The sequence below is a fragment of the Oryctolagus cuniculus genome, chromosome 7 (genome assembly GCF_964237555.1).
Source record: "Oryctolagus cuniculus chromosome 7, mOryCun1.1, whole genome shotgun sequence".
NCBI classification, from domain to species: Eukaryota; Metazoa; Chordata; class Mammalia; order Lagomorpha; family Leporidae; genus Oryctolagus; species Oryctolagus cuniculus.
In genome coordinates, this window is record NC_091438.1 from 32,426,432 (window position 1) to 32,454,352 (window position 27,921).

At 47.4% G+C, this 27,921-nt stretch overlaps 1 protein-coding gene and 1 long non-coding RNA gene across 3 annotated transcripts in view; one reads left to right on the forward strand and one right to left on the reverse strand.

Annotated features, from left to right (window-relative positions):
* Positions 1–2,372: 2,372 nt before the first annotated feature.
* On the reverse strand, positions 2,373–27,185 carry LOC127493725 (uncharacterized). 2 transcript variants are annotated; one of them, XR_011390326.1, is made up of 4 exons: positions 27,036–27,185; positions 25,123–25,241; positions 11,373–11,490; positions 2,373–3,893 (listed from the first exon to the last, which is right to left on the reverse strand). It is a non-coding gene; the product is annotated as an uncharacterized lncRNA (long non-coding RNA). The 2 variants fall into 2 exon arrangements; XR_011390327.1 differs by lacking the exon at positions 27,036–27,185 and adding an exon at positions 25,581–25,899.
* FAM78B (family with sequence similarity 78 member B) overlaps positions 26,771–27,921 on the forward strand; it is a 99,590-nt gene continuing 98,439 nt past the window's right edge. The window contains exon 1 of the mRNA XM_002715822.5: positions 26,771–27,104. Within this exon, the coding sequence (XP_002715868.1) occupies positions 26,842–27,104 (263 nt within the window). The 5' untranslated portion in view covers positions 26,771–26,841. The remainder of the gene's footprint in view (positions 27,105–27,921) is intronic.

Sequence of the window (27,921 nt, forward strand, 5' to 3'; positions counted from 1 at the left end):
AACTGCCACTGGTGCTGCTGTTGCAACCCAGTCTGCTGTCTGCTATAACATCCCCGTCATCTGAATTCCTATGTCCAAAACTTCTCTTTGTGGCTTGCTGTGGTTTCTATAAAAATATCCTTTGCTTGGCAACATCTTAGCCAAGAAAAAACAAAACATCTAGCAAGCCTAGCTGTCATTTCCATGACTTAGGCCACAGCAATAATGAGTCATTATGGTTTGAATGGTGTCCCCCACCAAAATCTGGATATTAAACTTAGAATCTTCAGCATCTCACAGTGAGACTTGGAAATAGGATCATGGCAGGGTCATTCATGAGGATGGGGTCATGCTGAATGTGCACATAGGGAAAACACCGCGTGCTGATGCAGGCAGAGACTGGGTTGGCAAAACAAAAGCCAAGGAACGTCAGTGATTGCCAGCAAACCACCAGAATCTGGGAGAGAGGCATGGCACCACCTCCAAATAGAATCACCCCCGCCAACACCTTGATCTCAGGTATCAGGACTCCGGAACCTCAAGACAATATGTTTGTATTGTTTAAGCCAATTTGTGGCACACTGTTATGGCATTTCCCTCCCCCGATAAAAAAAGGGAAAACAAAGAACAAAAATAACTGAGCACACAAATGAACAACTGTTCCCCTTTTTCACTGCTTACCTGAAGGTGGTTGCTCTCACTTTTTGTTGAGAACACTGAGGCTAGCACTTACCCAGCCAGGACGGCCAAAAACCAGACTCAGACCCAGGCCTCCTCACCCTGCCTGGGCACTTTCTTTTGCACGGTGTGGCTGTATATGGGTGGCTGACAGAGGCTGATGGCGAGACAAAGACTGGAGCTGCGGTTCTAAAGGTGGCACACTCCCAGTGTGCAGTAGATTGGTTTCTGAAAGAATTAGCTCTTAATTGATTCCTTATAAACTCAATGATATTTTAAGTGCTCTTAAGGAGTCTCCTATTTAAAAGAGCCCTGTGGGAGATCCTTTTGTACAGCAGAGGGTCTTTTTGGATTGTGAATGATCACCTGCCTCCCTCTAAATTCATTTGCTTTGCAAGCAGAATTCATATTCACATAAGAGATTTTTGTGAAAGTGGGCCTGCCTTCCATGCTGTGCCTTTACCGCGGCTGGCGGGGGTTCGGTAAAGGTTGGCGCTACCATCAAGGTTAATAACGATAGCAATGAATGCCGCCCACAAGGAGCACTGCCTTTTAAATACAGGTGGTGTCTGGAGTGACTTCCTCCCATTTCAAGCCATTTTGAGCATCCTCAACTGAAAATCATTGCTTGGGTAGAAAAGGGGCAAAACATTTTGTTAAATGCAACATTTAGCTATTAATTACTCTCTAATTATTAGTGAGCTCTGTGTTAATTACTATGCCAGACACCTAGGTGTTTGTCAATGAGAGGTGCTTCATTTCCTTTTCTGTGCCTGCCTTTAGGCTGCCTGTACAGTAAGAGATTCCCTAAGGGGTGCACGTGGCCCACTGGGGAGGGCACGGTGGTAGCTATAAAGACCAGAATCTTACTACTTAATAACAGCCTCAATTTGGGGTCACAGGATACCAATGTCTTAGATTAGATTCAAGGTTAGCTCCTGCACTTGCTTTTACTATTGATTAACTAATCAATTTCATAAGTATTAACTAGCTAAGTGCTAGGCACTGTCCCCAGGCCTGGAGATGCACCCCCATCCCTCCCATCCTCACCCCTCCCATCCTCACAGGCTAGTGGGAAGACACGTGTGCAAACCAATAACCACACCAACATGGTAAGTGCTCTATGAGAAAGGAGAGAGAGGTGCTTTGGTAGCACAGAGAAGAGGTACCATGCTCTGCCGGAAGTAGCAGAGAGCCTGTTCCCCAGAGTTGATGACATTCTCACCAAATCCTGAAGGATAAGTAGGAGGGTGCTAACTGCATGAGGTGATAAAGGACATTTCACCAAGAGAGAGCAGGGAGAACCTGGTGATTGGAGACACGCGGGTGATGAGTGAGCTGTGGCGGCTGAGTTGAAAACACGTGTCTGAGATCTCATAGGAACTTGGACCAGAGTGTGACCCTGAAGGATTTCAGCCCAGAAAGGACAGAGACCTGGTGAAATTTGGTGGCATGGGAGACGGCCTGAACCGTGCAGGGGCTGGAGGCAGAGAACTGGCACTGTGGATTTGGCAGGGTCAGTAGCTGGGGGATGGAGAGGACAAGGACTTCTGCAGTAGTACGGAGCTCACGTTCTGGAAGTTTGGGACTGAGAGGGAGGAAAGGCCTGGGATGACTGCACACTGGCTTGGGGATCCATGTGTGCTCACTGGAACCATGATGCAGGCAGAGGAGCAAACTAGCATGACTTGTTCCAGCATTAACCGCATGGAAGCTTTTATTTTATTTTTTGATTTATTCATTGTCTTTTCCCAGGGAAAGCAGAGAGTCAGAGAGAGTCAGCATAGGTGTTACAGAGCAATCAGAAAATGGGAAAGGAAGTATGCTGCACAGCAAAGATCAGCCTTCCAATAAACCCGCCCCAGTGATGGGGTCACCCAAACCCAGGGGCTTAGTCTCCTGTTGTTCAGAAATGAGGGGAAGGGGTCAGAGAAAGAACAGACACCGCTTACCCCTCCCACACTGCTTCCCATAAATTCAAGATTTCATACAAAGCTTTGGTTTCCAGCAGTAAACATGGAGTTACATTCACTGGTCTCCTATCGAACAATCTTGTGGCCATATTGATGTAAGTTTCTTGCGACTGCAAAAAAGTTCCTGAGTGACTTGGATGTCTATCCACAGCTCCCTTCTTGCTCTCCAAACCCCACTTTCTTTCTTTTTTTAAAAGATTTATTTATTTATGTGAAAGGCAGAGTTACAGAGAGGCAGAGGCAGAGAGAGAGAGACAGATAGACAGAGAAAGAAAGACCTTCCATCTGGTGGTTCACTCCCTAAACAGCTGCAGTGGCCAGAGCTCAGCTGATCCGAAACTAGGATCCAGGAGCTTCTTCCAGGTCTCCCACAAGGGTGCAGGGGCCCAAGAACTTGGGCCATCTTCTATTGTTTTCCCAGGCCATAGCAGAGACCTGGATCGGAAGTGGAGTAGCTGGGACTCAAACCAGATGACTGCACTGCAGGCGGCAGTTTTACCAGCTACACCACGGTACCAGTCCCCCAAGCCCCACTTTCTACACAATAGCTTCTCTTCTTTAGGATACAGATTGAGTAGGTTTGATCCATCCACATACATCAGTGTCTTTAAGTTTTTTGGCGTGAATCATGTCAAGAAATGGTCTTGACCCAGGAAGTTGGGAACAAGGGATGGGGGCTCCCTATTTTCTTCAGGATTTTTTCATGAATCCTTTTAGAGTTGTGGAGAGACCCCAAGAATTAAACCTTTATGTGTGGGTGTTATGGGCTTCCTTTTGTGGACGGGAGAATGGAGAAGAGGGTAAGGTAGGAGTCAAGTTTCAAGGATCAAAGATCCAAACTAGGATAGGAGAAGAACACAAAAAGAAAAAAATGTTTTACAACCCTCACTTCAAGAAGAGCCCCACCACCACCACCACCAAACTTATATTTCTGATCCTTTTGCCTGGGGCAGAACCTTCTGTCAAACATGCGTTGGCTATTTTTCTCTTGATACAAAAAGAAGTTTGTAAACAATAAAAACCCAAATGAACATGGAGAAAGACCAACACATTACAAGTACATGCACTAGGCCCGCTAGCAATCACCAACTCAGAGACTCACTGAAGTCCTCCAGAGCCCGGATCAATACTGTGACTGAAGGGAGGCAGGAACCCAGGACCAGACACACAGCACCCAATGCCTTCGTTTGCATTCGTCCCATTTCAACACAGTGAGGTAGGTTTGCCGTGATTTCCCAGTGTGTGAATGAAATTCCCTTTTTTCTGCAAAAGAATCAGAGTAAGATTTCTACTCATCCCTTCCAGCAAGTTTGAGGCTTGCTTGTTCATCCTGACTTAGCAACTCTTCAGAGGCTATACCTTGAATCTCAGAGCAAACGAGTTCATTTTACAAAGTCACATAAGTGGGAAAGTCAGGTTTGGAGTTATACATAGGAGAACCCCCATTTGGTTACCTTAAGCAGAAAAAGAATCTACTAAAATATGCTGAGAAAAATTTCCAGAAGGGCCAGGAGGCCAGGCTTGGAGCTTGTATGACCTGGGACAACACTCAGACCACTCTGTGGCTGGGCTCCAGCAAAAACCCCCACCCCTGGCACTGGGTCCTACAAGCCCAGAAGCCCATGCCCCCACAGTCACCCTCATGAAAAAAAAAAAAAAAAGAGTTACAGCCCTTCTTTTCTGACTCTGCTATTTTCCTTCCAAAGTCTCCCATGGGTGTTTGCGATTGGCAGAATTTGAAACTGTGAATATGCCTTAGCTGCAAGGAAGGTGGGAAAGCAAGTGTGTGGCTTTCCCCAGGGGAGGTGAGTTTCACAATGCAGAAAATTCCCCAATCGTAGGAAAGGTTTCTGAACATGCTTATTAGAAAACAGACAAATATTGCTTCCACAGGTTCCTGTTTGAGGAAGAAGTCAACACTAAGTGAGCTCTTTCTCCTGGAACTTGTGAGTCCCTGTTTTGGTAGGCATTACAACTCGGCACTTTGTTCTTGCCCCAGGCTGGAAGACTCCCTGTGGCAGGTGAAGTTTTGTTTGCAGCTTTACTGTGCCATGTGGTTGATGCCGTTCACCTAGGACAAGCACAACAAATGTGGCCATTCCAAGTCCATGAACACAACGGAACTCTCATAGTTTGTTCATTCACTGAGCATTTACTGGACACCTATTTTGTGTCCTGACCTGTACGGGGCTTTGCAGCTGATTCAACAGAAGTATTGGACAAAGCTGTGCTGTACCCTGCAGCCAACAGAGCGGGCTATGTAATGTACATCGAAACGACACTTGGTGTCTGCATTACTACAATAATAGGTCATCGTGACAGAAGACCCATAGCTTGCCCTGACAAAGAAGCCTCCACCGTCACTCAGGGAGGCGCATTCTGACTGTACCTCCTTGGCACTGTTTCCTGTGGACTCTCCTTCAAGAAAAAGAAGCCAGAAGAGAAATGATACTGAATTCCGAAGAGATGCAAGGAAAAGATGTGCTGGGCCATTTGGTCATCTTCTTTGAAATGAGGATTCTAGGCCTGGAGGAGATTCAGTCTCCTGATAACTCCAATTCAGTCTCTTTTCTCAGAGAGCAGTCATCAGTGATGCTCAGCCCTGCAGGTTGCCAGGTCCCCCGTGGCACAAGGAGCTGCCTGACCCTATTTCTTATCTCAAGGGAGTCCCTCCCTCTTAGAAAAGCTGAATGACTACAAGGAAAGAAAGCCAGTTATCCTAACTCTGCCACTGCAGAGATTAGCATAACCCCTGAAGGGCAGGAGGGAGGCCTGGGGAGGATGGCTTCATTTCTCAGCCTTGAGTTTAATGTTGGGGTGCTAGGAGACCCCATGGGGCTCAGGCCTGTTTCCCTGGAAATGTGGGCAGAAATGTTCTTCAAGGAAACCATGCCAATCCACTATGGCCATGGGACCAGGAGCAGGTGGAGTCACTAGACCCAAAGGTAAGTCAGTGCCTCAGCATCCAGTGGTGACCAGGGGCTCCCCTGCCTTATTCTAGTAGGGCTTTCTTTTTTTAAAGATTTATTTGAGAGGTATAGTTACAGACAGAGAAAGCAGAAGAGAGAGAGTTTTTCCATCCACTGGTTCACTTCCAAAATGGTCGCAACAGCAGGAGTTGGGTCAATCCAAAGCCAGCAGCCAGAAGCTTCCTCTAAATCTCCCATATGAGTGCAAGGGCCCAAGGACTTGGGTCATCCTCTGCTGCTTTCCCAGGCACATTGGCAGGGAGCTGGGTAGGAAGTGGAACAGCCAGGAATCGAACCGCCAGCCCATATAGGATGCTGGCACCACAGATGGTGGCTTAACCCACTAAGCCACAGTGCTGGCCCCTCTAGTAAAGCTTTCAGCAGGAGGTGACACAAGCTACAGTCCCAAGGCATCTGACTGTACAGGACTGAGGCATATTGGGATTAGTGTCCTGCTTCTGATGTACTCTGGGTTTCCACACTCCGGGTTTTGGTGACCATGGTATTATTCTTTTGGATCGGAGGCGCCTCTTGAAACCAAGTCCCATTCCTAATGCCTTCAATGCAGACTTTATCAGGCTCCAGCCTCTCTCCCTTAGCTTGCAGTTCCCCAGTCTTCATTGTGTGTAAATGCAAGTCAACTCTCTACCAAACACTAACTCACTAAATTCAGGCTCAGGCTGGCCCTGCAGGACTCCGGACTGCAAGATTCAGAATTCAATTTCTGACTCCATGGCTGAATCCCACCACCACGAGAGTCTATTTTGAGATTTTCTCCAGGAAGTTCAAGCCCTGATCAAAGTAACAGCCAAACTACCTGTAGACCCCAGACAGGCCCACCATGCCATCACAGCATCTTTAGAAGAACACAGCCTCCTGTTGCCAATCCAAGAAAGACCATGGGCTCCATGAACCAACCATAGGCCCACACATGAGCTGCTCATGCTTGCTCAAGCCCTACTTTGATGGATGAGGTTCTCTGCCCTGAATTCCTCGGGGGAGTCCTGGAATTGAGCATCAGCTGCCTGACTCTATGCATTGCAAATAAACTATTTTCTCCTACCAGTGGAGGGTATTTTCTTCTCCAGTGCGTTATTGACTTGCTGCAGGCAGGGTGAGTGGACCCAGTTTTGGAGTCCTATAGCACTTTGAAATTCAGACCCCTTAAGAAATCTAACCTTAATCTGGGAAAGCAGTGGAGGATGGCCCAAGTGCTTGGGCCCCTGCACCCACATGGGAGACCCAGAAGAAGCTCCTGGCTCCTGGCTTTGGATCAGCCCAGCTTCAGCCATTGCAACCATCTGGGGAGTAAACAGTAGGTGGAAGACCTTTCTCCGTGTCTCACCTTCTCTCTGTAGCTCTACCTCTCAAATAAATAAATAAGTAAATAAACCTTTTTTTAAAATGACAGAATTATTGAGCAAGGACATTAAAATAACTATGTTAAGTAACTATGTAATCTCAGGAGTTAGCAGAAATCATGAGCATGATAAAGAGAGACATGAAGGCCTTTATAGGGGCCAGTGCTGTGGCACAATGGGTTAAGATCCCACCAGCAGCGCCAGCATCCCATATAGGTGCCAGTTCGAATCCTGGATGCTCTACTTCTGATCCAGCTCCCTGTTAATGTGCCTGGGAAAGCAGCAGAGGATGGCCCAAGTCCTTGGGTCCCTGCACCCACATGGGAGACCTGCTGCTTGCAGTTATCTGGGGAGTGAACCAGCGGTTGGAAGACTGCTCTCCCTCTGCCTCTGTGTCTCTGTAACTCTAACTTGAACCAAGCACTACAATGATCTGTGGAATCATTTTAAGCAGTCTGTCCCCTGTGTAACTGGGGACCCTAAAACGGAAGGGATGATACAGGGAGGAGGATACAAAAAAAAAGTTTCAAGAAAACTGTTCTCAGGTTTGATAAAAACTGTAAGAACACAAAGTTTTTTAAAAAAGAAACATTATAGAAAGTATATAAAGAAACATCATAATCATATTGTTTGAAATCCATGATAAAGCAAAAATCTTTTTAAAAGTTCGATATTTAAAAAAAGCATATATAAGGAACAAAGACAACAATGACATGAGACCTCTCTTAGGAAACAATGCAAAGTATAATTACATTTTCCACCTGCTGTACCACAATACCTGCCCCTGGAGTAACATTTTTAAAACACCAAAAGCAAAAAATCAGCAACCAAGAACTCCCCAGATACCTAGAGTTAGAACAACATACCTACAAATAAACTGTGTGTCAAAGAAGAGGTCGTAAGAGATAATATAAAGCATTTTGAACTGCACTAACACAAAGACACAACATTTCAAAGATCATAAAATGCAGTGAAAAACAAGGCTTAGAGGAAAATGTATAGTATGAAGGCATTTATGTTAGAAATAAAGAAAAGCAGACTTTGATCTTATTTCAACAAGGCCATAGTCAAAGTGGAAGTTCTCTCCTCCCTTCAGAAAAAGGTACCTCCTTCTTTGCTGGCCCGTTCTTTCCACTGGGATCTCAATCAAAGCTGGCAAGCTCAGGGGGCTTCCATGGCCTTGGTAACTTATGACTAGAGCCTGGGGAGATTGCTGATGCCTTAAACAAGAGTGTCAATTTGTTAAGTCAACAACAGGAATCACTGTGCACTTACTCCCTACGTAGGATCTCTGCCCTTAATGTGTAGTTCAATGTGAATTAATGATATGATTAGTGCTCAAACAGTAGTTCACACTTTGTGTTCTGTGTGGGGGCAAACTGATGAAATCTTTACTTAATATATACTAAATTGATCTTCTGTATATAAAAATAATCAAAAATGACTCTTGATGTGAATAGAATGGGAGAGGGAACGGGAGATGGGAGGGTTGCAGGTGGGAGGGAAGTTATGGGGGGGAGCCATTGTAATCCATAAACTGTACTTTGGAAATTTATATCCACTAAATAAAAGTTAAGGAAGGAAGGAAGGAAGGAAGGAAGGAAGGAAGGAAGGAAGGAAAGAAGGAAGGAAGGAAGGAAAAGAAAAGCCAGCCGGAGTTGCAGCTCCATAGGCTAATCCTCCGCCTGCGGCGCCGGCACACCGGGTTCTAGTCCCAGTCGGGGTGCCAAATTCTGTCCCGGTTGCTCCTCTTCCAGTCCAGCTCTCTGCTGTGGCCCGGGAAGGCAGTGGAGGATGGCCCAAATCCTTGGACCCTGCACCCGCATGGGAGACCAGGAGGAAGCACCTGGCTCCTGGCTTCGGATCAGCGCGGTGCGCCGGCCACAGCGTGCCAGTCGCAGTGGCCATTGGGGTGTGAACCAATGGAAAAGGAAGACCTTTCTCTCTGTCTCTCTCTCTCACTGCCAGCTCTGCCTGAAAAGAAAGAAAGAGAAAAGAGAGAAAGAAAGAAAGAGAGAAAGAAAGGGAGAGAGAAAGAGAGAAAGAGAAAGGCAAGGCTCAAATCAGGGACCTAAGCTCTCATCTTAAGAAACTAGAAAAAGAGTAAATTAAACCTAGGGTAAGAAGAAGAAAGGAAGTAACACTGAGTCGTATAAATAAACAAAAACAAAGAAATCAAGTGAGAAAATTAATAAAACCAAAACTTGATTCTTTGAGAATACTAATAAAATATATAAACTTCTACACACATTGATCACAAGCATAAAAAAGAAAGACACAAATAATGAGTATTACAAATGATAGAATATATATCACAGAAGATTCCATATATCTAAAGGATAGCGGAATATTTTCAATAACTTTACACCAATAAATTCAGCACCTTCAATGAAATGGCACAAAAGGCATAAACTACCAAATCTCTCTCAAAAGGCAGTAGATAATCTTGCATGCAGTCTTCTTCCTATTAAAGAAATTGTATTTGTTTTTTTTTAAAACAAGCAGAGTTAGACAGTGAGAGAGAGACAGAGAGAAAGGTCTGCCTTTTTCTGTTGGTTCACTACCCAAGTGACCGCTACAGCCAGCATGCTGCGCCGATCTGAAGCCAGGAGCTAGGTGCTTCCTCCTGGTCTCCCATGCGGATGCAGGGCCCAAGCACTTGGGCCATCCTCCACTGCCTTCCTGGGCCACAGCAGAGAGCTGGACTGGAAGAGGAGCAACCAGGACTAGAACCCGGGGTACCGGCGCCGCAGGTGGAGGATTAGCCAAGTGAGCCACGGCACTGGCCTAAGAAATTGCATTTGTAACCACAAATCTTTCCATAAAGAAAAACTCCAGGCTCAAATGACCTCATCAGCAAATTTTATCAAAATTTTAAGGAAGAAATACTACCTCCCAATCCTACACAAACTCTTCTCAGAAGAGTGAAGAGTGTGGCAGGCAGAATAATGATCATTCACAAATGCCCACATCCTATAATCCCTCAGCCTTACGAATGTCTTATCTTACATGGGAAAAAAGGACTTTACGTGTGATTAAGTTAAGGATCATGAAATGGGAGCTGATTCGGCATTTTCTGAGTGGGCCTTGGGTAGTCACAAGTGAAATGAAAGAGTAGGACGTGGGAGTGAGAATGAATGAGATACTGGGAGATGCTATACTGCTAGCTTTGAAGATGGAAGAAGTGGCCAGGAGTGAAGGAACTGGGGCAGTCTGAAAGCACTAACAAAAACAAGATAACAGATTCACTTCTAGAGCCTTCAGAAGAAATCAAGCCTTGTCAAGACCTTGATTTTAGCCCAGTAATATTCAATTTGGACTTGTGACCTCACGAACTGTAAGATAATACATTTTTGTCACTGTAAGCCACAAAATTTGTGCTCATTTGTTACAGTAGCAATACAAACCAGTACAAAAAGGAAACACTTCCAATTTATCCTGTGAGGTTAGCATTATCTTGATAACAGAATCAAACAATGACATTACAATAAAGAAACCTACAGAACATAACCACAAAATGTCATTACTAACCTTTAGCAAATTCAACCTAATAATATGTAAAGAGGATAATCCATCATGGCCAAGTAGGATTTATCCAGGAAACCTATCCTGTGTTCATACTCCATCTGTTTTCCAATATACCCTAAGATTCTTTCATGAACCTGTCCTCCAGTAACCTGTTCTGTGTCATGTTGTGTCCCTGTGGTACCCTTAGCTCAGGACTGTTGTCATCAGCCTTCTTTTCATGCCCTAAATATATCAAGTACCTCCATGTGCTCATGCATTTCATTCATGCTATTCCCCTGCCTGCAAAAGCCGTCTCCTCCTGGACTCTCAATGAGGACCTCTTACTAAGCTGTCACATCTTGGAGCAGGTGTTATCCCAGGCTCTGAGAGACTTTCCCATTCTGTCTTGGGCTCCCCCTTCTCAACTCTCATCTCCCCCAGCACTGCATTAAGACTTCTGTGATAGGAATTCACCTCCTGTCCAGGTATAGCTTTCTTCCTTAGGATGTGGATTCCAACCTGGCAAGACTGATGTCCAATTTTTCTTCAAATCTCCAGTGCTGAGCACAGGGTCTGGCATGTGCTAAACCCTTCACAAATTATTGATCAATAGACACTGTGTATGGAATAGTTGACAATCTCTTGAGACACAGTCTAGTTTTGTGGTAGACAGAGGGAACTCATATAAAAGGAAGCAGTGACCCTCAAAGAGGACTGGAAGTCTTCCAAAAACAAATATATCATTATTCCACCTAAAATCACATCATATACTTCACCTGTGTTCCAAGCCTAACCATGCCAAAGCACTGATAAATATGGTAGCCTATTTGAGGCAGTAAGGGAGATCTGGTTAAACTTATTCTTCTGATGAGGAACCAGAAGCTTGGAAGGGGCAGATTATTTACCCAAGATCATGGTGGAAGACAGTGGCAGAGCTGCAGGTTCCACCTGCCACATGGGCTGCTCTCTAGCATCTCACTCTGTCAGCTCCTTCAAGCACACACCACAGTGGCCCACTGCTACCTAAAAGACATAAAAATTAATATGACCTTTGTCACTGTAAGCCACAAAATTTGTGCTCATTTGTTATAGTAGCAATACAAACCAGTACAAAAAGGAAACACTTCCAATTTATCCTGTGAGGTTAGCATTATCTTGATAACAGAATCAAACAATGACACCAGAGTCCACGTGGCACATCTACATTCCTGGACTTCCTGCCTTCTGAATGATGTCCACAACGAATCAGTGCTGGAAAAACTCCCAACCCTACACCAGCCCTGACTGCCCTTCTGAGCACTATGCTTTCTAGCTGTAGAGTTCCTGTGCTTTCACCTCTACCCAAGCACTCTGACTCCATTCCTTCTCCTCCCAGAGGCCAAATGAAATGGAAAGGAGAGTCTGTTTGGATGAAAATGTGATAGGTACAGCCAGACAGGTCAACAGCCCAGTGAGTCTTTCCCATTTCACATCTTAGTGATCATCTAATCTCGCAGACACAGCCTGCCAGCTCCATGGAGTTGGTGTCTTCCATTCTAGGGATGCTGGCCATCACTGCTTCAGTCCAATGCCCCAAGAGCAGCCTCTTTATTTTTGTCTGGCATTTAACTTATCCGACAAATTTCTCCAGGCTTTCCACTGGATTTTATCATTTTTATCAGACAACTTAACCTTTATACAATCTGCTTAATTGTTTTCAGGTCCCTGTAACCTTAGGTAAAGTAGAGATGATCTCTTTTGCTTTTGCCTCTACTCCTTACCTGGAGAACTTCCTTTATATGCCTCTCTTTTGGGTCCCATCACTCTCTGCCATCTAGAAAAGGATCTGAATTGCTTCCCATTGATCACTGATTTTTTCATTTGTTTAATGTCATATTTTAATTTCTTCCTTGTAAAGCAGGAAATTGCTCAATCTCTTCAGACTTCTGCCAAGCTTCTCAGATTTGCATTTATTCTAGCAATTACCAAAGCATGCTCAGAAAGATGTTGTCCCATCAGCTGTTTCTTGATCTCTAAGAACCAATAAGAATGAATAATAACCTTTGTGTAATGCTTTCCAGATACAAAACTAGGTCACAAAGTCTGGGGACACAGCAGAGAGGGCTGTAAGCCCCCTAAAACAGTGACAACAACAGTTGACATTGCAAAAGCATTTCACATATATTATCCATCTGATGGCTCCTCTCAACCTAAGACAACCACATAAACTAATCAGGACAGGGCAATTTCCAGCAATAATCAAGATAGCTATTCCAATGGTAAGTGTTCACAGCGATTTCTGTTTCTCTATTACGTGTATTTTCCTCATTTTGCCTGTGACCCAAGTGTACTCCCATCTTCCATCTCCCTGAGAAAGAATTGGGTGTGTTAAAATGCTCCCCCAATGTCCCCAGAAAAGTCATTCCTTCCAAGCTTTCTGTCAATTCCAGGGGACTAATGTCTTCACAGTCTCCCCCCTGACTCCATGTGACTTCCTGTCACTTCCAAATTCTTGGTCTCCATTCTGATTCATTGTTGTTTCAATGTCTTCACCCTAGAATTGACCCAGAGGGGCAACTTAACTGTTGCGTGTATTCTAAACACACACACACACACACACACACACACACACACACATGCACGACATTTGTCAGACTGTGTTGAAGATTTAGAGACACAAGCCGGTGCCGCAGCTCAATAGGCTAATCTTCTGCCTGCAGTGCCGGCATACCGGGTTCTAGTCCCGGTCGGGGCGCCGGATTCTGTCCCGGTTGCCCTTCTTCCAGGCCAGCTCTCTGCTGTGGCCAGGGAGTGCAGTGGAGGATGGCCCAAGTACTTGGGCCCTGCACCCCATGGGAGACCAGGAGAAGCACCTGGTTCCTGGCTTCGGATCAGCGTGGTGCGCCGGCCGTGGCGGCCATTGGAAGGTGAACCAACGGCAAAGGAAGACCTTTCTCTCTGTCTCTCTCTCTCTCACTGTCCACTCTGCTTGTCAAAAAAAAAAAAAAAAAAAAAAAAAAAAAAAAAAAAAGATTTAGAGACACAGAGGAGTGAGTCATTTATATAAAAGCACAATACAGACCACTTTGAACTGGACATCAGATCTCCCTGTTAAAATGGGGGATCTTCTTACCCTGTTTGGAAAGCCACCAACTTTTTCCCCTCTCTGCTTTGTTCTCTTCCCATGCCCCAAGTTCATATTCATTTCTAAGGGAGAATCAACTAGTATCTTTCTGGCAGTTCTCAAACCCCTTGTCAACAAATGCTCATCTGCTGTCCCAAGCACACTTCTTCAAGAGGCTTCCCAGGACAAAAACAGGAGATCTGGAGACAGCCATGTAGATAATCTTCCAGAGTTACAAATACAAACAAAGAAACTGAAGCTCAAAGAATTGCGGCTGCCTGGCCAAGTCCAGGGGGTTAATAACGTGGTTCACCCTCTAGTAACTGAAAGCACAAAGCCTCGGAGAAACAACTGTTCGGGAAAGTCCCCAGTGCCAGGCAGTGGATCTATTGGAGACAAAATCAATTGTGATTCGAACATTTTATGGAAACAGCAGGGCCTTCCCACCCAGCTCCATGGGGGGTTGTGAAATGAAATTGTGATGGGTAACCTGCTCAATGCTTGTTTCATGTTGCTACAGGATTATGGGTGGTGTCTCAAATTGCCTCAGGAAGTGTAAACACTAACGTTATTTTTGCTTCCACTGTGTGTGATACTTATTGAGTGATACAGATAAAATTAGTTTCTATTCCAGCAAGCACAATACCCCATTGAAAGAGATCCTCAGGTTTTTCCTTCCTTTTTCTATGTTTTACTTCCTTTATTATAATGAGATTTGGACTTGCTCTCTATTCATCAATCAATAGTTTCCAGCTTAATAAAATATTCCAATGGCAAATGTTCACAAAGATTTCCACCCTTGTATTGTGCTTATTCAGCCTGAATGGAGGCCCACATTGGATTTTCCAAGAAACACAGCTCATGGTAGTGCTCCCAAGTCAGCCCCGGGTCTCCTCATGAGCTCCTCAAATCCTCCCATTGTCTCCAATGCACTTGGGGTAGGGTAGCTCAGGGGAGTGAGACCTGGAATGGACGTGGAGGTCCCAAAGCAAGTGCTCAAAGAAATGCATGCTACCAGCCCCACAGGTACTCTGCAGCATGAGGAAGGCCTGACTTCAGTACCAGAGCCCTGGAGATGGAGTGCAGGGTATATCCTGGCAGGTGGAGACCAGGGGCACAACCAGGAGCAGTGAGAAGGTAGGCAATATGGGCCATTGTGAGAGTAAGTCACAGGGTCCAGTTACCAGGGTGGAGTTAGGGAGTCGTTAGCCCACCTTGGGGGAGGGAGGGACTACCAATGGTAAGATGGAGCGACATCCCTACTAGGACTGGGAAGGTTAAGAGAAGTCCCAAACTCATGCTTTTATTCAGTAAATATTTTGAGAGAAAATACTACGTATCAGGCATTGTTTTGAGGGCTGGGAGTGAAGAGATGAAAAAAATAAATCTGGTTCCTATCCTCTTGGAGCTTATGATCTAGCAAGGAAGAGAGATTATGATTAAATAATCTCAGAAACTATGAATTAATTCCTCATATAATAAATGCTGTGAGGACAAGGCAGAATGGGCTTCAGGAGTACTTAATAGTGAACCCTAGCTGGGTCTGGGAGCTTGAAATAATTGCTGAGGGAATGGCATTTAGGCTGAGCTCCAGGAGATGGGTTGCCTGTGGAGAAGGCAGAAGTTGTAGGTCAGAAACTGGAAATCAGAAGCGGGTAAAGGAGCAAGAACATTATTAGAACAAAGAGCACGCACAAAGGCCTTGGTAGAAAGTAGTCTGATGCATTGCTATTGTTTGAAAAGGATATGGGTCCCAACTTCATGCAGATGTTCAAAGTCCAGAGTCCTGTGTTGATGGTGATGGGCAGGTAGAAATTTATCTAATTGTTGTGTTTAGCAAGTGGGCCAAGTGAGACCCGTTTAGGTCACTGGGAGCACTACCCTTGGAAGGTCATTCTCAGGGTCAAAAGTCTGAGTTGGGTGTAGCTGCTGTCTCTGTTTCCTGACTCACCATGTGGTCCTCCCTCCACAAGGCTCTCCAGTACCATCTTTCAGCCTCACCAGATGGTGAACCATGGGGCTCACTTGATCTTGGACTGTGAGCCTCCAAAACCATGAGCAAGATAAACTTTGCTCCTTCCTAAGTAACTTCTTAGGTATTCCTGTAGTAATGGAAATCTGACTAATAGACTTACTCAATGTTGCAAAAGAAGGAAAATGTGCAAAGAGAATAGATGAGATGGACATGGTGCCAAACGAGGCAGGAGAAAAAGCCAGAGCAGAGAGTATCTTGCCATAGATATGGACTAAGAATGAGATCCAAAGAGCAAGGGGAAACCACTACAATATTTTTTGAGAATAAATGACATGATCTTATCTGAATTTTTTTTTTTTTTTGACAGGCAGAGTGGACAGTGAGAGAGAGAGAGAAAGAGAAAGAGAGAGAGAAAGGTCTTCCGTTTTCCGTTGGTTCACCCCCTAATGGCCGCTGCGGCCGGAGCACGGTGCTGATCCGAAGCCAGAAGCCAGGTGCTTCTCTTGGTCTCCCATGCGGGTGCAGGGCCCAAAGACTTGGGCCATCCTCCACTGCACTCCCGGGCCACAGCAGAGAGATGGACTGGAAGAGGAGCAACTGGGACAGAACCAGCGCCCCAACTGGGACTAGAACCCGGTGTTCTGGAGCCACAGGCGAAGGATTAGCCTATTGAGCCACAGCGCCAGCCTTACCTGAATTTTTAAAAACTCATTTTGACTTTTGTGTAAAAAATAATAGGTTGGGGCAAGAGGGCTGGTGCTGTAGCATAATGGGTAAAGCCACCACCTGCAGTGCCTGCATCCCATATGGGTGCCAGTTCAATTCCCGGCTGCTCCACTTCCGATCCAGCTCTCTGCTATGGCCTGGGAAAGCAGTAGAAAATGGCTCAAGTCCTTGGGCCCCCGCACCCATGTGGGAAACCTGGAAGAAGCTCCTGGCTCCCGGCTTCAGATCAGCATAGCTCCAGCTGTTGTGGCCCTCTGGGGGGTGAACCAGTGCGTGAAATCTCTCTCTCTCTCTCTCTCTCTCTCTCTCTCTCTGCTTCTCTGCAACAACTTTGCCTTCAAATAAATAAATAAATCTTAAAAAAAGAAAAAGAAACCACTTGGGAGGCTCAGGGGAATCAGAGTAGAGCCAGCTCTTAGAAGTGGGGCCCAGGGCAGCCAGTAGATCTTGGGGAAGAAATGAAGACTCTAGGACCAGGGAGAGACTCAAGTGGGCACTGGGTCTTAGGAATGAAGCTCTAGGTCAGACTCAGGGCACATCTGGGTTGTGCTGGCACTGCTGAGGCTCAAAGGGTGTAGCTGTGCCTCCTGGCAGGCCTTGGTATGGTGAAGCATAATCATACAGGCATGCATTCAGCTGTGGCCAGTGGTGTTCTAGATTCCCAGGGTGAGCAGCACCAAGCATCACAACCTGGGTGACTTAAACAGGATAGTTATTCACTCCCTGTTCTAGAGGATAGAAGTCCAAAGTTAAGATGTTGGCAAAGGCATAGCCTCTCTGAAACTCTGGGTAAAATCTTTGCTAGCTTCTTTCTTTTTTTTTTTTTCCCCAGAGAAACCTTTTTATTTAAGGAATACAAACCTCATGCATTTCATAAGTACAACTTTAAGAATACAGTGATGCTTCCGACTATACCCGCTCTTCCACCCACACTCCCACCCCTTCTCCTCCTCCCTCTCCCATTCCCAGCCCCATTCTCCACTAAGACCCATTTTCAATTAACTTTATACACAGAAGACCAACTCTATACTAAGTAAAGAGTTCAAGAATTTGCACACCAAAAAAAACCTGTTCCTCAACAGTCAAGATAAGGGATGTTCAAAGTCGTTGCATCTTGAAGTTAATTTCAATTTTTTTAGAGACTTAATTAACTTTAAAGAAGTACCCAAGAATGACACATCTTTTGTGAGCTCTCAGACATAACTATAACTTATGGGACATAAGAATATCCTCCACTTAATACATTAAAAAAAAGTAAGTCCTTTGAGAACAAGTTGTATCATTAATTAAGGAAGCACCTAAGAAAACAAGCAATGGAGTTGGATACTTAGACATAACTAAAACTTATGCAACATAAGAATATCCTCCACTTAATACACTAAAATGAAGTAAATCTCTGAGAACAAGTTTTACTGTTAACTCTCATACTATAGTAACTCTTTGAGGACAGAGGTCCTGCATGAAAAATTAGTGCACAGTGACTCCTGTTGTTAATTTAACAATGAACACTCTTATGTATGACATCAGTGAACACCCGAGGCTATGGAAGTCTTTTGAATCCACAAAGTATGTCAGTATTTAGAAAAGGCCATAGGCAAAGTGGAAGTTCTTTCCTCCCTTCAGAGAAAAGTACCCCCTTTTTTGATGACCACTTCTTTCCACTGGGGTCTCAGCCACCAAGGTCCTTCGTGTAGGACATATTTTGCTTTCCATGCCTGAAATGCTCTCGTGGGCTTTTCAGCCAGACCAGAATGCCTTCAGGGCTGATTCTGAGGTCAGAGTGTGCTAGCTTCTTTCTCGCTTCTGGTGGTGGCCATAGATTCTTGGCATTCCTTGGCTATATCCATCCAGTCTCTGCCTCTCCCATGACATGACGTTCTGTCTTATAACAGTGCCAGCTATACTGATTTAAGGACACATCCTACTACAGGATGACCTCATCCCAACTATTTACATATACTAAGACCCTATGTCCACAAAGGTCACATCCTGAGATTCCAGGGCTTAGGACTTCAACATACCTTTTAGGGGGACAAAATTCAATTCGCCATTGAGGTGAGGACCACCAGAACCTAACTCGTCCCTTCACATACTGCAGTCTCTTTGCTGAAAGTCTCCAAAAGGTTGGTGAAAAATGTGTACTATGAAAGCATTAAGAATGGATTTCAAAAATTTTTTGTCCCAAAATATTTTATCTTTTAATTCTATTTTCCATGAACTTTTTGAAGTACCCTCATTTGTTGGTACCACAACACTGATATATCCAGCCATAAATGTGCATAATAATAGAAATTTTAATAGGAAAAGTTAAAAGTAATGGAAAATGGAAATTCTATTATTTTCTTCCTCTGCTCCAGTGGACACTATTTTGGAGGCCAGTGCCCTAGCTGATGAGGACTGGATGGTGGGAGAGGAAAGAAGAGGGAGAGGAGGACAAGGGGTGCCTCTACCTTGCATGTGGCACAGAGGCTGGAGCACACGCAGCCAGTCCTGCTGAAGAGAAGCAAATGCTTGCCTGCAGCAGCCTGGACTGCTGCTCCACTACTGAGCTGCACTACTCTGAACGCTAAACCCCACCATCTGATCCATGAGGAGGAAGCACGGTAAAGCACACCTTGCCCAAGATGAGTCACTGTTTGGCAGGAAAGCCCAAGGGTGAAGTCAGAAGAGAAAAAAGCAATAGACTATGTCTGGCAAAAAGGTGAATGAAGCCAAAGCAAATCCGATAGAGTAAGCACCTGAGGATGTTTGTGGACCTGGCTGGACCTGCAAGTGGTAATCCCTCCTGGAGCTCCAACTGTGCAACTAATTTACAGTTTATTCCTTACAGGCACCAGTCCAAAACACAGAAAATGGAGGACTCTGTAGCCAAGAGTTCCACCCATACTGACCTTGTGGCCACTCTGGAAACTCCCACAGATGGGGCTTGTGTGTTTTTCCGTCTTCACCCCGGACTTCACATTGCCTATCCCATGTAATGGTGATGGTACCATCACTTGCTCTTGCTGAACACCTACTAAGTGTAGGACATTACAAGGAGATTGACAACCTCATAAAGTAGGCATTGTGTTCTTAATTTATCAACGAGGGAAATGAGGCCTACAGACATAAAAAATGTACAGCTAGGACTTTCCAAACTGAGATTAGAATGCAGGTGTGTCTGGTTCCCAGTGCACTAGCTCGGCGCTTGCCCCTTGTGTAGACACTGAGATCTGTAGGCTCAGGTCCCAGCCTCCCTTTCTGGCTAAGCTTGGCAATCCTAAGACTCTGCTGCTCCCTATCACACCCTCCCTTTCATCAAGCTTCTCAACCTTGAATGCCAATGCATGCTGCTGGTTCCTAGACCACATTTTGAGTAGCAAAGGCTCATTAGAGATGTGAAATCTCTTGGGCTCCTCTTCAAACCTATTGAATCAGAATCAGCATTTTAACAAGATCTCCAGGTAATTTATATGTGCATTATAATTTGAAAAGCATTATCTTAACCTACAATACCCCTTCCCTTGCTTCTCACCAGGCCACATTTCCCCCCTCATTATCATTTGAACACATCAAAAAATGCTAGGCATTGTGTTTAGAACTTTGGACACAAAGCTATGCACAAACTCACGACAATGCTAATATATCCACAAGAGAGATGTGTAAACAAATTGTATTTTTAAAAAATGTAGTACTATGAACAAAATAAGAAGAGGATGTAATGTCTTATATGCCTCAAAATCTCCAAGCACCATCATAATACCAGGCACCCAGAAAGGCTCAGTGATTTCTCTGGAAGAAAGTAAATGAGGAAGCAGCAGGAGGAGAGGAGAGGATTGGGAAGGAATGGGAAAGAATAGGAAAGGAAGAGGGAGAAATAGCTGTGGAAGGGATTGCATTAAGCTATGTTTTCTAAAATGACAAGTGGAACAAGATGTGCTCATCAGTGACTTTCAGATAGAATATCTTCAGTTGAGGACTTGGGTTCTGTGAGATCAAGACCACTGGAGCCCTCAATCTCTGCTTCTCACACTCTTTGCTTTGACAACAGCATTATCATTCCTTAAGCTGTTGGCCTAAAAACCTTGAGTTTATCCTTGACTCTTCCTTCTCCTTTGATCTTTCTATAAACCTGTTATAAAATTCTGTTATTCTATTCATTCCCACCTCACTGTCCACCACATGTCCTGAACAGGGCTTCAGGGGTGGCAAAGATCATTTAGAGCTAAAATGCTCACCGGAGCCATTAACTCATGAGCATCCAGAGATGTGAACCTGATCCCATCACTTACTAGTTTGACCTTCAGGAAGTTCCTTACTCTCTTTGCCACTGTACCCTTATCCCTAAAAGAGATATTACTTCACAGACACAGCTAAGGAATACATGAGACACACACCACTGCATCACAGTCATCATGGGACAAGGTAGGATTGAACTCGCAGTCAGAGGTTACAGTTTAATCAGAGCAAAGATGAGGAAAGGATGAAGGCCTATTGAATAGATTGTGAGTCATCTGCTTGAGTTGAGGCCCAGGAAAGTAGCGAGCAGAGAGACAGGCCCAGCAGAGACAGAAGGCTAGAAAGGCAGGTTGGTTGTGGTCCTTTCATGGAGCACTTACATAGCAACCTGTGGGACTTGTGGTGGCTTTTATAGTGACAAGAAAACTGAAGGTTTCCCTAATGAGGAGAAACACGATCAAAATGTGCTCTGACTTAATGTGGCAGACAAGAATGGCAGAAGTGGAGCAGGAGGAGTCCAAGATGGGTCACAGTTTCAGGATGGACTACAGTGGTGCCATGGGCCAGAAAGAGGGGGGTTGGGAGGAGACACTGGCTCCCACAAAGGCGATGTCAACTCACTGAAACGGAGAGGGTGGCAGTGCTGAAACTGGAAACTAGGAATAGCTAGTAGGAGGATGCGTGTGCTGACCTTGAGTTGAAAAATGCTGAGCTGGCAGAACAAACTTTGAAGCCGTCCATGAGAAATGATACTTAAAACCACCGGCCTGGGTAAATGCCCTGAAGGAGTTCAGGTAGAGGAGGAGAGACCCATAAGAGACAGTTCCCTTAGAGGGAGAAAAAGCAGGCAGAAAAGAAGAAAACTGGGATTGGCAGCATCACAGATTTAAAGGAAGAAAGGAGTGTCCAATCCTGCAAATAAGGACTGAGAAATTTTGAATATGGCACGCAGGCATGAGGGCCCTTCAACAGGGCAGCTATGGGACCAGGTACGCTTTCCTGTGGTTTCCATAATAGCCTGACGTAATCCAAGGCCAAGAACAGTCGCCACTTGAAACAGCTGTGTCATCTTGAGTTGAATGACCTCTGTAAAGCATCCTAAGTCCATTGCCAGGTATTGTGGATCAAAGAGAACTTGGCCTCCCAAACTCATGCTGATGGGTGAATTTTAAAGTCTTGTGTTGAGGGTTGGTCAAAGAGTGGACACTTGATCTAATCACAGTGTCTGAAGCCTGGACGTGGTGGGACATCCTTCATGGGTAGTTCTCAAGAGAGGTCTGATTATTTCACTCGAGTTAGGCACATTTTCTCTGTTTCCTTGCTCACCGTGTGACCATCCTTCCACACCCACTCACTCCACCACTACCAGTTTCCACCAGACACCAGACTATTCAGGCCACCTGATCCTGAACTGTGAACCCCCAAATTGCAAGTGAAATCGACATTGTCCTTCTCAAGAATTCTCAAGAGTTCCTCCTCTCATATTCTAGTTCAAGTAAATTTTAGGCTAATGCACTCGGTCACCCCACATTGAGTTGCTTTGTCTGTCTTAGAAGAGAAATCGCTTACTTTGACTTTAACATGCAGGCAGGGCAAGTCCCCAACTGAAAGGGAGTTGTTTCTTTAATCCTGCTCTCTCTGGACTTGAAGGCTCTTTTAATCTCTTGCCTATGTCCAGTGCTATCCAAGTCAGACTGAAATCCATCTCCATTGTTAACAACTCCAGAGGCAATTCCTCAACAACTTCTGGTGGTTTGTGCTACACATTCTGAAAACTCTTGCCCAGGTCAACTAGAAAATAGGCCTTGTGACCCAGAGTTTCTAAGAAACATACTTGACAAATTGAGGAATGAGTCAATCAATGGGAAAAATGAAGTCAGAGGTGGCCCTGCATCTGAAAGGACAGCACACAGGGTCACCGGCCACTGAGGGAATGGATTGTAGAGGAGGTGCCGGGGCCAGTGTCCTGGGGACTGCGCTGCAGGGCTCTCCAGCTCAGTGGTCATGCCCAAGAACATCAAATGCTTGAAGCACAAAGCAGCACTTGTCTTGCACTCCAAGAATAAACTCCAGTGAAGTTATTCACGAAGAATGATATCCCGAATGCCAGACACTGTGCTGGGGAACTTAGGACACAAAGTCAAATCGTGCTAAGGTCTTGTCACTGGCGATTTTCCATTTCTTGGTGCCTAGAACTGATAATTATTGAGATCGTGTATGGCGCTCAAAGCAAAGGGTGCCACTTAGCAGAAAAGGGGGTGTGCTGGAAAGAAAGTGTGGGAGGACCGAGTACAGTGCAGAAAGAATTGGGATAAACATGCTTGCTACAGCTAATGAGACAGAGGGAAGCTCTGGGAAGCTATGGGAAATAATGAAATAACGTTTATTCAGATTTCTAAGAACACTTTCAGTCATTCAAACATTTATTGATCACCTCCTAGGTGCCAGGCACCAGGTTGGGCAGCAAGGCATGATGGCAGAGTCCCTGGAAGAGTGAGCAGCCTATTGGGAGAAACAAATGTGAGCAAACAACTGTGGAACAGCATGAACGATGCAAACAGGCAGCTGTGAGATGCTACGAGAGGCAAGGGAGACTCAAAGAGAAACTCAGAACAGCAGAAAACATGTTGCTTTTCTGGGGACGTCATCTGACCTACGTGTGGTAGAGTACTGGTGTTTGTAGACTCGGTACTCACAAACAGTGACTCTCCCATGAGAGATGCAAAGTTCCCGGACATTAGGTGACTCGCAGAGACATAAATTTGACCTGACTGATACAAGGCCAGAGTGCACTTCCCAGCTATTTAGCTAGCAGGTGGACTATATCCAACACCTGGCACCTGTGACCTAGTACAGCTTTGCTCTCCTCTTTTTACTGACATCTACACAGTAATTCTCCTGCTAGGATGAGCTTTTTCTTCTTTGTAGAGTTGGGGAAATATAGAGTTGATAAGGTAATGATACAAGGTAATAAAGTAAGGGGTTTATTTTAATGACAAACTTTTCAAAAATAGCTTTGGAAATTGCTATAGCCCCATATTTCTAGAACTATTAAGAGCTGGAAAGGATTCCTTCCATTTTTTCAGTTACATTTTACTGCACTTTATGGTGCAAATTATATGCCATGATGGCACTCATGATTTTGAAGACTCACCAAGGTCCTCAACGAAGCTTCTGAGAATGTCAAGGGTCATTGGCACTCAACTGCATATGACAAGGTCTTTAAGTCTGGAAACTCAGCAATATTCTCTCTTGCATGACTTTCCTATGATCTGGGAAGACTAACATTGCCCTTCCCTGTTTATGGGGGCTTAGCCAGTGTCACCAGATTGACAATGGTGATATTTGCCCCCCAAACTGCAGCCTGACAAGTAGCTCAAATGAACACAGCTACCTACATTCCTCAATGGAATGATTTTATTTTAGTCTATCTGTCGGAACCTGATAACCACTAAAGCTCAAACTCTGGCCTCCTTCCCAAAATACCTTCCACACACTTCAAGCTTAACATGATTGCAACCACAGCCCCAACCTGCTTTTGCTCTGTCTCCTTCAGACCAAATGTATTTGATCACCAAAGCCAGAAAACTCAGTCTGCCTAGACCTTGACCTGACATCTAATCCATTACCGAGTCAATCAATTTTACCTCCTAAAGGTCTCCCAAACACAGCCAGGCCTCTCCAGCAGCACAGCACTACCCTAGTTCAAAGCCAAATCATCTGCCACCCCAATATCCTGAAATCCTGCCTTCTCTATCCTCCACATTGATACAGAGGAAGCTTCCTCGAAAGGCCAATCTATTGAAGATCCAGCCATGGTCCCATCAAAATCTGATTGTCGGACAGTGATTCTGATGCCCGTGGGCCACACACAGCACCTGGAGAAATGTCTTGAGTGTGAGCTTTCTCCCCTGGAACATGCCAAGTCCCCCGATACCTCTACGCAGACGTCCATTCAACACTGGCCTCTGCACCCATCTCTTCTTGGAGAGCCTCGATCACTTCTTCACGGTCCAATGCAAGTGTCACTGTTGTAGTAGATGGCTCTCTCGTCTGGCCATCTCTGGCACTGGATTCACACCTGTCTCAAAACCTGTGTCACAGTTCACTGTGACAATCTGTGAACAGGTTTATCATCTCCACACTCTGGTTCAACTTTGAAGCCCTAGTGCCTTGCAGGACGCTTGGTTCCTGCCAGACCATCAGTGCTTGCTGAGTGAAAGAACCAGCTGATAGAGGGCTGGGCTGCATGATGAGAGACCCATGTCCTCAAAAGAAAAAAAAAACTGCCTTTTGGCGAACTATAAAGTGAATCAAGGTGTCAGAAAAGTTAAAACAAGGATGAAGAGTGCTTTTAGATCTCCACCAATTTTTAAATTGCTCGTCACATCTGTCCAAGCTAAAGACTAACTCCGGCAGCCTCCTGTGGCCTGCTAGTCAGAAAATCACAGACTGCGGCACTAGATTCAGCCGTGGTTCCATGATCACAGAAAAAGTGCATTAAAAGAAGCTATTGGCTTTGAAAATATAAATGTAGAAAGATGCTCAGGAAGAGCCCGCGCTAAATACTTTTCCTGTCTGGCACATCCAACCACAATAGCAGACCCCAGACAGTGGTCACACTGTACACAACCTTCTGTATCCGTGGTGGCAGCTTCCACACTGACAACTGGAGCCAGGCTGGTCTTTGTTCATTGATTGGTTCTCAGATAACCTGGGGCCGCTGCTATGTGCCAGTCACTGTGCCACCTTCTGGGGAAACAAAGGCAAAATGGATCCCTGAGTCCAGGTTTTCTCTAGGGAAGATGGATTATCACAAATGAGTATCCAGATACTACTTAACCCTGCCTGGTTCTGATAATGACCCCAGGCTCCCCTTGTACCCAGCAGGCCTCGGGTAGCCTCAGCAGGGCCGCTAAAGCTTTTAACCCAGCTAGATGGTCATGCTGGACACAGCCTGCTTCGGGGTGCAGGGACACCCAGACGCAGTCCACGGTAAGCCTACCACCGCCCAGAATCTCTACTGTGGAGTGCTTTGTTCAAAGGCGCGACCCCTAGGGAAGAAAAGATTGGGGTGAGCCGAACTCTTACTTGAACCCATACGCAGGCATGCTGTAGACTGGTGTAGAGGCACGGAGCGATTCTTCGGGTGCCCCTTTCTAAGCACCGCGGTGGGAAAGAAGTAAAACCACGGCATCCACTGCCCCTTGCGGAGCCCGCACTTCAGCCCTCCGCGAGGGTGGACACTGGGGGACTGGGGAGGGGGCTCAAGCCTAACTCTAATGTCCCCAACTGTGCGGTGGACGACGGCCACGCCCACAGAAACCCCAACCCCTCAGCTGCCCCACACGCGCCCAGGGGCCCTGCAGGGCGCTCAGCTTCCCACCGGACTCTGGACAGCGCCGCGCCCTCCGAGGCGGCGTTCACCACCCCTCGCCGGGCCCGCGCCCCGCCCCGGCCCCACGTGCCGGCCCCACCCCGGGCGCTGGCGGCCCTTTAAACACCCCCACCCTCACACACTGCCCCCCCCACCCGGACGGCAGCCGGAGAGGGACAAAACTCATGGCGTACAGCCAGTCTCCTCCGCGGAGCACGTCAGGGGCAGCCCCAGCCCGTGGGGCTCTCCAGCCCCGGCCGCAGCCCCCCGGCGACCCGCAGGCTCCGGCTGCCGGCCGGAGGGGCGAAGGCGCAGTCCAGCAGCAGGGCGGGGCCGGCGGGAGCGCGGGGCCGGCCGCCGCCGCCGCCGTTGCCTCCGCCTGCCGCGCGGGCCGCCCGCTCGCCCGCCGCTGGGTGCGCTGCACACGGGGGGCAGCCGCGGTGCAGAGGTTCATGCAGCAGCGGCGGCGGCGGCGGCGGCGGTTGCTGCTGCTGCTGCCGCCGCGGAGGCAGACAAACCGGGCGCTGCTGTCGCCGCCGCCGCCGCCCTCCCCCGGCTCCATGCCGCCGCCTCCTCCTCCTCCTCCTCCTCCTCTCCGGCGAGGGGCGGGGGGCTCCGGCCCGGGGTGGGCAGCACTCCTCGCAGAGCCGCTCCCCTCCCTGCCCTCCGCCTGGGCGCGGGAGCTGGCGAGGGCGCCCGCCGCCTCCTAGGGGCGCACGCTCCGCGCGCCCTGCCCGAGCGAGGGGGCGGGCGTGGGCGGGCGTCGGGGCAGCTGGGACCCGGTGCGGCGGCCAGAGCAGGGGGCTTCCCCGGAGAATGCCCGGCGGCGACTGCTCCCCGCTCCCGGGTGCGAGCTGAGCCGGACCGCGAGCGAGCGAGCGGCGCGGCGCCATGCCGGCCTGACGGGCGCCCCCGGCTGCCCGCGCGGGCCCCCGCGCTGCCCCGCGCCGCGCCGCGCCGGCGCCGGGCGGCAGGATGGGCTGTATCCAAAGCATCACCTGCAAGGCGCGGATCCGGCGCGAGAACATCGTGGTGTACGATGTGTGCGCCACCATCGACCAGTGTCCCACGCGCATCGAGGAGACCTCGCCCATCGTCCTGCGCTACAAGACCCCCTACTTCAAAGCCTCGGCCCGCGTGGTCATGCCCCCCATCCCCCGCCACGAGACCTGGGTGGTGGGCTGGATCCAGGCGTGCAACCAGATGGAGTTCTTCAACACCTACAGCGACCTGGGCATGTAAGTGACCGGCTGCGCTGCGCCCGGTGGGGTCCCGGCCCCCGCCCCGCTCCTTCCCCGCGCGGTCCCCGTCCTCTTTCTAAATCTCCCTCCCGACTCCCCACTCTCCGCCCCCCGCCTCCCTGCGCTTTGTTTCAGTGACAGGGCGGGTGTGGGGAGGCTCCTCATGGGGGCATTTTCTCGTGGTTTGCTTCTGACTTCCCAGACGCGCGAGGAGGACGGTGCGGGGCTGGAGAGGCGGAGGTCGGGGTGACTGGGAGTTTCGGGGCCCGGTCTGGTGTTTGTGGGGCTTCCCGGGAAGAGTTTGGGGGCACTGTAGGGAGGGGAGTGGCGCGCAGTGCCGGGGGCGCATGGGCTGTGCCGCGCGTCCTTTGGAGAAAGCGGAGCAGGCTTGGATGGGAAGGTCCCGGGCGTCCGAACAGGAGTTGGTGGTTCTGCCCTTGCCACCTCTCGGCTGTCGGATTCGAGCCCTAGTGCCTAGGCAGCCTGGAGGTGTTCGTGTCTAGAACAGCAAGCACGGCAGAGCCCTCTGTGCTCCGCGACCTCGGGCCACGGTCTGGGGCGGTGGGCAGCTGAAAGGCACCCGGCGCGTCCGGGCAGAGCAAGGCTGATGGCCTTGTGCGAGTCGCTTCCGGCTAGCGCGGCGCGGGGTGCTCCTGGTGCTCCAGGAAAGAATAGGTCTCTGGCTGTCTAGGGTCTTTACTTTCCGAAACTTTCCTAATTGCGCCACTGGAAGGGATTCTCCGGCGCCCACCACCGAATCCTGCCGGCGAGCTGGGAGCTCTCCAACTTCTTTCAGCAGCGCCGGTTGGTGCGC